General features: G+C 42.6%; 1 protein-coding gene across 1 annotated transcript; it reads right to left on the reverse strand.

Annotated features, from left to right (window-relative positions):
* Window positions 1-8793: 8793 nt before the first annotated feature.
* On the reverse strand, window positions 8794-9335 carry LOC136488737 (putative serpin-Z5). The gene is made up of 2 exons (XM_066485563.1): window positions 9191-9335; window positions 8794-9089 (listed from the first exon to the last, which is right to left on the reverse strand). The coding sequence occupies exons 1-2, from the start codon at window positions 9333-9335 to the stop codon at window positions 8794-8796; spliced, it is 441 nt and encodes a 146-aa protein (XP_066341660.1).
* Window positions 9336-10927: the final 1592 nt, after the last annotated feature.

Consider the following 10927-nt stretch of genomic DNA (forward strand, 5'->3'; position numbering starts at 1 on the left):
AAGGGTGTCTTCCCTGTCTTCACGTAATACTTATTGAGCATGGACCTGAAGTTGTGAAGCGCTTTGCCTACAACATACAACGCATCCGCCTTGCACTTTTCTTCATCATAGCCCTACACTGGATATGTGAACCGCCTCTTTACCTCTCCCCACACAGTTCCCTTGATGTTGTTTGGGACGTCCTTCCAATTATCATATGTGATAGCCACCTTCTCCATGACTATACAGGAGCATTGGTTGCTGAAGGTGTCGATGACAGTCTTTGGCTCTAGGGGCTCTCCCTACGGCCCTAGCTGGTGTATCGCATGCATTTTATTGCGCATCTAGTGCCTCCTGTGTTGGCCCCTTTTCAACTGTGGCTTGCCACCGGCCGTTGCGGTTGAAGAAGTGCCTGAGGAGGGGCGGGTGGTTCCTCCGCCGCTTCTTCCCCCGCTTTGAACTCCAGACTACGAGGCACCACAGGTATCTATCGAGGACAAGAACTCACATTGATCATACACTTGCACGAGGCCCTCGAACGTTGTGTTTATTAACGTGCACTGCTGCAAGTACATACCTCAAGCCTTGGTGTTTCGGTATCCTCGTTCGGATCATTCGCTCGTGCCTCCATGCAAGAACATTGTGTTTCGCCCCTCGGATCAAAGTCTGGATCATCTTCTTCCTCTCCACGAGGCCTCTTTTGTGGTCTCGGTGTTAGGGGCTCCTCGCTCTCGTATTCGGTGCTCCCGCCTGACTCTGATGATGAGCCTTCATCACACGCATCAAGAGTAGGCTCGCGCCATTTTTCAGTAGGCTCGTTCGCCATTGGAAGCTAAGACACAAACCTATGCAAGGTCACACAAACCTATGCAACTAGTACTTCAAGCACCGGGGGAGCTCCTACACAAACTAGTAAGCAAAAGCACAAAGCTCCTAAGCTCACTAGCAATGCACAAAAACAAGGCTACACAAGCCAAATTAGAGAGAGCAAATTACTTAGCTACACAAACTAAGCATGTGACTAACAAGGCTACTCAAGCCAATTAGTCACGCAAGAGAGCTACTTCTATGCTACACAAGCAAGAAGGTAACTAGCAAGCTACACAAGCTAACTAATTACAAGAGCAACTACACAATTACAATATATATGAAAGTAAATACAAGCTTGTGTATGGGGAATGCAAACCAACAGGAAGAACAAGGATGACGTGGTGATTTTTCTGCTAAGGTTCACATGTTTGCCAACAAGCTAGTCCCCGTTGTGTCGACCGCTCACTTTGTGGTTCGGCGGCTAATAGTTGTTTCACAAACCTAGCCCACACGTTGGGCGCCGCAAGAACCTACCCCAAAAAGTGAGGGTAACTCAATGACACGCTTTACTAGAGTTGCTCTTTGTGATCCTCGCAGGGCGAGCACAACACCCCTCACAAGCACTTCTTCATAGCACCGCACAATCTTCTTGCGTGCTTTGACGGAGCCACAAGCTATCAAGCCATCTAGGAGGTGGCAACCTCCAAGAGTAACAAGCACCACCAGCTTGCAACATGAACACCTAGTGCCACTCAATACAATCTCACAAAGCAATGCACTAGAGATCACTCACTCGCAATCGATTCACACTCTTGCAAGCACAAGTGAGTTAGAGGGTTCCCAAGCACACCTACACAAGCCACCAAGGCTCAAGGGTGCTCAGCCATCAGCCCAAGGCCGGTTAGTGCTTGGTTATATAGCCCCCAAAAGAATAGAGCCGTTATACCCCTTCATTGGGCTGACTACATACTGACCGGATGCGTTGGTACTGACCGAACGCGTCCGGTCACCAGTATTCGGTCGCTAGATGGACACCACGTGTTCCCTGCATTTGAAGTCAACCGTTGCTCTCCAACGACTAACTCGCGCGCGTGCACTGCCATTCGATCGGACGTGCCAAGCCAACTGACCGGACGTGCAACGCCTCAGCGTTCGGTCTAATCCAGAGAGCTCCCAGAGCTGGCATTTCTTGACCGGACGTGTCCAGTGGCCTTGATCGGACTCTCACCAGGATCTGGTCACCACTGCGCCGTGTTGCCCAACAGTGGCATAGGCGCGTCCGGTCACACCTTGCACCAGCATCTGATCGCAGCCGCGCCCGCTCAACAGAGGCGCCGCATGATTGACCGGACTCGTGAGCTAGCGTCCGATCGCTGCGCGGCCAGAGTCCGGTCGCTTCACAATGCCAGCGTCTAGTCCATGTGCGCTGCTGCCTCGCGCCTAGGGTTTCCTACCAGACGCGTCCGGTCACTCTGGAGACAGCATCCAGTCACTGTAGTGACCCTATTCTTTCTCCTTTTAACCTTAAGTTTCTTCTCCTTTGCAAATGTGCCAACACCACCAAATGTACACTACCATGTGCATATGTGTTAGCTTTTTTGAAACATTTTTCAAAGGATTTTCACTTGCTCTTTCCACGCCACTCGATCCTAGCATATTGCAATGTTAGATCGCTCAAGTGGCACTAGATGACCGATACGCAAACAAGTTTTGTGAAATAAAATGCCCTATAGGTTATACCATTGCCTTGCGCATTCCATTCCATCTCCTCCAATGTTGATGCAACACATGCACCAACATGATTAACGAATGATATGATCCACTTCATATCATCACGTGACCTTATTGGTTCACCAATCTTGACCTCACTTGCTCTTCACCATTGCCTTGGTCCATCGGCGCCAAGTCTTTGCTCAAGCTTCACCGCCACACGGTCCGTCACTTCAAAGCCTCTGACTTACCCTTCACACTTGCAACCGGTCCATCAAGCCAAGTCTTGTCTTTATCTTCTTCACCTAGCCACATGACTCAATGTCATGTCTCAGATGCAATGAGCTCCTTCATCACATATTTACCTATGGACTAATCTCCTGTGTATTTCATATAAACACATATTAGTCCATCTAAACTGTCACTCAATTACCAAAACCAAACAAAGACCTTTCACATATTATGTATCTATTGCATAGATCTATTCATGTGGAGTCTAACAGAACTAGATTTTCCTTTTTACAATTTTTCTATGATTTTATACATTTTTCAATGTTTTAGCTAGTTTATGAAATTAAAAAAAAAACATGTCAGCAGCCACGTAGGCAGCAGAGTCCTATGTGGATTGTTGTGGCCCTAGGTGAGAAGTGGGAAAAAGTTCATGGGCCCAGATGAGCGAAAAAAAGTTCATGGTCCTAGTGAAAAGTGGGGAAAAGTTTAAGGACCCACATTGCATTTCACTCTAATATAATGACAAAGTTACTATAGACATCTCAATGTTGACAGTTTGCAATATGTATTTTTCAAGAACATAAAAGGATAAATTTAGACTAAATACATCTGTAAGGATCAAATGACCTCAAGAGGGTGTGCTGCATCGAGGCTTAAGAAAATAAAACAACAAACCTTAACATAACAAAATAATTCACTCCTAGGCAAGAACCAACTCTAAAATTGCTACAAAAACCAAACCAACGTAAGTCCTTAGTGCCAGTAAACTAAGCCATGTCCTTAGCAAGAACACACTAGCAAAGGGGCCCTAAGAATTTGCAAGAAAGTAACTCAGCTAGTGTATCACACCAGGACAAAACCAAGTCTAGCAAATATTCGGACAGTGTCTCAAGCACACAAAAAGATGACGGATGCAAGCAATACTCATGAAAGAAAGAGAAGGACAAAGACAACTCTAGATTTTTCTCATGGTCTAAAGTAGTTGTCACTACCTCTAGTTCAGGTTGGAGTACCAACTAAGGGTTGAGCTTCCTTGAGTCACCAAGGCCCATTATCCACTCTGGAGAGGTGGGTCTCAAACCAAGCACAAAGATTGGAGAAACAATCTTTGATATTCATTTGATCAAACTTCAGTCTAAGTGTTCTGTAACCACCTCATACTCAGATACTGTTTATTATGAACATATGTGTCGCGTGTACAGCTATTCTCATACGAACATGCACACTCACAATATGAACGTGCTAACATACACCCATCCCCATAGACAATATATCTTAAGAATCACAAAGTCACTACAGACATCTTGATGTAAAAAGTTTGCAATATTTTGTTGACTTATTTGCACATTATTCTCTTGTGTTGTTGTGTCCATTCTGTGCTAATAGTTCAAATATCAACAAACATAATCTTTTGCTAATAATTCAAATCACTAAACATAATTCATTTGCATGTTTGTAAACATGGAACATGCAGACATTTCTTTGCGATATGATGGTATCTAGTGGGGCCTGTCCAAGTCAATCTAGACTAATTATAACAAATAGCAAAAGCACCTACTAGCCAATAAATATCAAAACGATACCATACAATATTTATGTAATTCCAAGTTAGGTTCCATAAAATAGATCATGATTTTAGGAAAAATTCAAAATTAATTACATATTTTTTCGAGATAACAAAATTCTATGAATTTTCTAAAAGAAGACCCGAGTTTAGGATTTTGAGTTGCATAGTTTTTCTAGAAAAATATTTGGATTCCTTTTTATAAAATATTTTTATAACTTTTTTGGTAAAGTATAATTGACCCCTTCAAACTGCCAACATAGTCCGATTAACCTCCCTTGCGTCCTACGTGGCACAACATTGGGCATCTGATGTGACAACACATCGGCCAAAACGGCTGTCATAATCAACCTAGGAGTAAATTTGGACGTTTCAAAAGATAGATGAGGACATAAAATAGGTTTTCCGATTGGGGAAAGTGAATCAGAGTTTGAGATACTTGGGGAGGTCACTTTTTTCTAATAGAAATTAGGTTTGGATTTTTGTAGAGGTATTACCTAACATAGATTACTATCTTTCATGATTTTCAAAGTTTGTTCTCTCAAACTCACCTTGAAGCTAGGTTTAAATCGTCTAAAAAACTATTTTTAGCCTTTTCTTAAATAAGATCTCAAACTAAATTTTCAAGTTGAATTTGAACCCATTTCAAAAAAAAAATAATACTTCATATAAACTTGTGTTGGAAACAAACTTTTGGAAATAATTTTTTTGTAAATAGGTCAAAACCTTTTTTCGACAATTAAATGCATATTTTTAAAATTCATTTCACATAATAAAATTTATACAAAGTCATGCATGCAATAAAACTGTTAAATTAAATTGTAAAAATGCTAGAAAACCATAGTTATCACTATGTAAATTAACGTAAACTACAAAAAAGGAAGGAAAATTTTAGAAAATAATATAATATTTATTATTTTTGGTGTTTTTTTCTCACAACCTAGAACAAAATTCTGATGAAGAAAATAGTGTTCATATTTGTATCTCAAAATAGGTTTAATATGAAAATATATGACTTTATATATATATATATATATATATATATATATATATATATATATATATATATATATATATATAAAATAAAGAGGCAAAATTTCTACCCATTTATATATATATATATATATATAAAATAAAGAGGCAAAATTTCTGCCCATTTTTTTTGGTATAGCCACTCCTAACTACCTTCGTGAATTTGAAAACTGTTATGACATATGTTGGGCTTTGTTAAGTAACCTGGACAGGAATCCTAATTCTAGACCTAATCCAGATAGATCCTAAATACCTAAATAGGAATCCAAATCATAATATTGGTGGGTGAGTGTGGAGATAGAAAAAATCGAACGAAAGCAGCGTCGGCACGGCTGAATTCTGAACGGGCTCGAAGGGTGGTTAACCAAAGAGAAACTAACGGGACTCTCGGACGGTCAATCAAACAGAAAAAGGTACGCACACGACACGACCAAATTAAACAGAAGGACGTACAGAAACGACGCAAGAGAAAATTCCGAATGGAACTTCTGCGGATGCACGGATACGCCGCTTTTTTCGGGTTTTTATTTCTTTTCCGGTATTTTTTTATTTTTTTCTTATAAAAGCTAAAAATTATATCTAATCTATCTATATCTACTTCGGACTGGGTCGCACCCTCCGTATCTCATATATAAATCGAATTCATGACCATGTTCATACAAGTTAGAACAACTTACGTCTAGTAATGATACGGATCCGATTCCTATACGTTTTGGATTTCGTTACAACGCTCGCACACTATTGCTATCTATAATACTTAATATTAATTTAGTTTTTCCGTTCATTGGTTTCACCTTTTCTCTACAAAAGTAAAACTGCTTTCCTACCGTCGTTCTCCATTTCCGTGTTTTTTTATTTAGAATTTTTATCTGTCACTAGTAGAGAAGCTAGCTATAGTCCCACTTATCGGACTAAAGGTGTTTCTACAACCGGGACTAAAGATGTTTCTTGGATAAAAAAAAGATGTGGCTGTGGAGATTCAAATCCAAGACCTTTCACTTTAGCCCTTACGCGCACGCATTACCATCTCAACCCTCACCACACATCTAAATTAGATAAGATACGCTTTTTTTTTTAAATTCACTTTGGAGACACCTTCAGTCCGGGTTTGAGACACAAACCGAGACTAATGGTACATTTAGTCCGGGTTCGTATCTCAATCCAGGACTAAAAGTCACACTTTTAATCCGGGTTCATGTCTCAAACCGGGACTAAATCTTTTGGCACTGACACGCCTTGGTAACTGTTACAACCGGGACTAAATGGTGGAATTAGTCCCAGTTTGTATTACAAACCAAGACTAAAGGTTCGGTCTTTCCTTTAGTCACGGTTGCAATTTTTAAATCGGGACTAAATACTTTTTGGCCATTGATGAAAGGTCATTTCTCTACTAGTGTGTGGCTTCTCTTTTCTTCTATCGTTACTCAGTTTTTGTTTTTTTATTTTGAATTGTTATGCACAAGTTACACAGATTAGCAAATGGTCCAACTAATTAATCAATACTTGAACTGAAATCTATTAAATAGGTTGTTATCTAATTCAGTCTAAATAAATATAACCCTATAATCCCCGACGAAGGCTGGCATAGACTTGCCCGTCATAATCATCAATGCCCATCAGTTGTTCACAAGTCAACAACTAACTACTTTCTGGCTCTAATTAAGTATTAGAACTATGAACTGTTACAACACATGGATAGTTTGAAAATTAAAGTCAATAAGTTAAGATGATACGTCTAAATTTTTCCATATTTTACACTGGGAGAAAAAGATATCTATCAAGATTGTATTTTAATTTGATACATGTTAATAGGATATTGATATATTATTACCATCATTAATATTATTGTGTGTGCGCGCATGTGGGTCTCTACCATTCGTTGCCGTTTCCGTAAATATATGATAGGTTTTTCTCCTGTTGCAACGCACGGGCATGTTTTGCTAGTTAATCTAATGATGCTTATTTGGTGTCAGTGTTATGGATCATGACTCACGAGTATCCTCACTGCCCGGAAAAAAAAGCCCAATAGGAACAAGGTGGACCGAGTTTGTCGAAGGAGAGGCCGCATGATCGACATGGAAAGCAAGATATCAACTACAAAGCCTTGGAAGCCCACTTATTTGTACCGATCCGACAGGATCCAAGTATATTTCCTTATAACAAGCTATGACTTTATCTATAATCATATCCCCTGGACTATATAAAACAAGGTAGTTAGTATTGTAGGGAGCCCCTTATTCTTGTAAACACTTAGCATACGGAATAAGAGATCTAGTCTCCACTGAATGTAGGGTACTCCATACCTGAACTAGTATACGTCTATATCTTGTGTGGTACCCTTCTAATTCTATGTGCACAAAACGCTGATCTACGTTGTATATATAGAATAAAACCTACGACACAAGGTATCACAAATATTAGTATTTTTTATATATATTTTGGTCGAAGCTTTTTTACTCATCGTAATACGAGATGCAGACTAATTATTTTGGGTTGGAGTCCTACAAGGCTACAATATATTATACAAAACATTTGTTACTAATATAGGTTTGTAATAACTTTCTAAAAAAGTAGAGAATCGTGAGCCCAACGAACATTTGCTAGTTTCGATTTATTTGCTACTTGTTTGGATTTGGGCAGCAGAGATATGGCTGCTATGAGCACCGGCGGAGCTACGTGAGGGCCATCCTGGGTCATGGCCTCCCTATGCATGCCTGAAAATCTAAGGCGCTGCATGTCAGCATGCATGCTCCAGTCATCATTCGTCAAGCACTTGCTCACTCATATAATGTTGATTTTTATAATTCTTTGATCCAGCACATGTGAAACAATTTTAGAGATCATCAGCAATATCAAACGGATGCTATAGTAGTACTTGTTTGCTTTTTTTTTCCTCTTGTACAAGGTTGCACGGCACATAGCAGTAGTAGCAGGCCTCATGCAACCATACTGCCTTGCATGTACTTGCTCGAGCCCTTGATCTGCTAAATGGCCGTTGCTTGCCAAGTCGATGACAAGTATGTAAATCTTTTCACCCGTAATTACTTGCCAATTCTACTTTGAAATAATTGTTTTGTTAGTTGTTCACTGCAGTCATTTTAACTTTACGTAGCACTTTTTTATTATGAAAAAGAAGCAACAACTTTGTATTGTACTTTAATTATGCAGCTGTTTAATTAAAATTATAGAAATTATATAGTCTATCTCAAATATGTGCCTAAACTATAATTTATAACAATGAATTCAATTCCAAGGATTAGTGAGGCCTTAACAGAATCGAGAACACTCGGGTACCACGCAAATAATGTGAATTTTGACAACTCTGCAACACTGTAAATTGATCCAGACAATGTTAATATAACTTTTGAAGAAAGAACCGAAGCGACAACCTCAGAAAACTAAACAAAAAATATCCTGCCCATCGTCCCTACTCGTCTGATGCAACTATTTTGGGTCGAGACTGAGGTCTACTCTTCCTTAGAAGGGTCAACAACATGCCCAGCAAAGACAACGGCACCAGACGTCTCCTCCACGATGAAGAAGGCGAACAGGTGATCGGCGACGAAGTTCACCGGCTTCGGCGGTGGTGGGTAGTCATCAAACATCAAGTAACCCATATCATCGTCCGACTCCACGGCGACGGCGGCCGCCTCGCTCCCCTCCTCGTTCATCTCGATAACCGCCTTGTGGATGACCCTGTTGACATGCACGCGCCGCTTGTCTTCCTCAAGGAGGAAGTCGCCCATATTCGCCTTCTTTCTATCTAAGGGCAGATGAAGGCCTAGATGTTTAAGGTCGTCTTCTATGGCTCTCTCAAAGCTCAGCTTGAACTTTGGCAGCCGGAACTGGCCGACGGGGACATACTCCTTGGGTAGGTGGTCGTGCAGGAACGCCGGGGAGACGCAATCTTCTCCACCATGTTTCGCAGACCCTTCTTGCCGTCGGGGAGGAAGACGGACATGTAGAACCTGGGCAGGCTGTCGTAGAGCTTCCAGTTGTACTCGTTCATCTACCCTACCCTATAATACACCAGTTAAAATAAATCTACAGCCACACAATAAATGTCTGCTTCACAGTCATAACCTATGCTACATCCACACCCATGAATGCACCCAGAAAATATAACATCATCAAAACGGATACACCAGATTATCTCTTAGACATTCTCTCACATTACTCATCAAAATCGGACGGCTCATGTTTAGTGCGTGCGCCCTCCATCGTCCTCCGACGGACCTCCCGCGCGTGCGCCCTCCATCGTCCTCCGACGGACCTCCCGCGTGTGACCAGGCACCCACGTCCACGCCGAGCAACCACGGTTCGATTCCCACCTCCACCTTGTTTTCCCCTTTTTCCGAAAAAACGAAAGCTCAACGTGAGCCGGGGTCAGGAGACGGCGGCAGCGCCTCCACGCGCAGGAGCGCCCGTGCCTAGGGTTTGTCCGAAGGGCATGGCGGCTGCCCTCCTCCAGGCCCTGCTCGCTGTCGCTGGTGCTCCGTCCCCGTCACGGAGCGGCCGGGCCACCATCGCGCGTCGACGATCCGTCTCCGGTATCCGGCGGCCAGCGCGCGTGCTCCACTCTCGCGCACGGCATGGCGCCGGCGTGAGGCGCGTTACGAACGGGCGCAAGCGCTAGCGGGCTACGCCATGGCCACGCCCGCAGCCACGCGCACACGAGCTCTGCCACAGCCTCTGGACGAACGTCGCCGCCGCCCTACGCAGGTCTTCGTCGGCCCCTGCGACGAGCACCCACAAGGTATTTCCAGCATCTCCTCTTCCCTTCCCTTCCCTTCCCTTCCTGCAAATTCTATCGGGAATGTTGAATGCATAGTGTATTTGCCCCGCAAAAACATTGCATCAGACGAGTTCATCAGCCTTGACGCTCCTTGCGAGGCTGATGCGAAAGATGAAGGGGGAGAAAGATGCGAAAGATGAACAGGTAGTAATCCCAAGCCATCTGCTGGGGCCTGGGAACATGGATCTTGAAGAGGGGCAAGTGGAAGATATGGACCTCGCGGATAATGACGTAGTGGTTGGAAAGGATCAGCTACTGGATGCTTCCATTCAGCCCGAGATCAGTGTTGCAGCTGTGCAGACTGTGATTGGTTTTGAGGTCAAGCTGGACAAGGGTGATGGGACTGAAAGTGCACCAAATTTATGAGTTAAACAGCATGTCTGTTGAAGAAAGTCGTATCCTATTGAATGGAATATTATGTATTTCTGCTAATATACTTCTGCAACTGCAAGTGCATATGTTTTCTGAAGATTTATTTGTTTCCATTGAATCTTGGGAACTGTACTTGCATAAGAAGCGCAGACTCTTGGTCATACTCCTGGGACCCTCATTGCGGGAAACTGGTAATTTACCGAGTGTCGAATACTTTGCCGAGTGCCAAATATCGGGCACTCGGCAAAGACTCAGTTTGCCGAGTGCAGTCGTCGGCAAAATAAAACACTCGGCAAAGGCTATTTTGTCGAGTGCCTAGTACTCGGCAAAATATAGGCACTCGGCAAACCTTAATAAGCCGAGTGTCAGGCCCTCGGCAAACTAAAGCACTCGGCAAATATTGTCAGAGGCATAACGGACCCAACGCCGGCAAC

Source organism: Miscanthus floridulus, chromosome 10 (assembly GCF_019320115.1).
Source record: "Miscanthus floridulus cultivar M001 chromosome 10, ASM1932011v1, whole genome shotgun sequence".
NCBI classification, from domain to species: Eukaryota; Viridiplantae; Streptophyta; class Magnoliopsida; order Poales; family Poaceae; genus Miscanthus; species Miscanthus floridulus.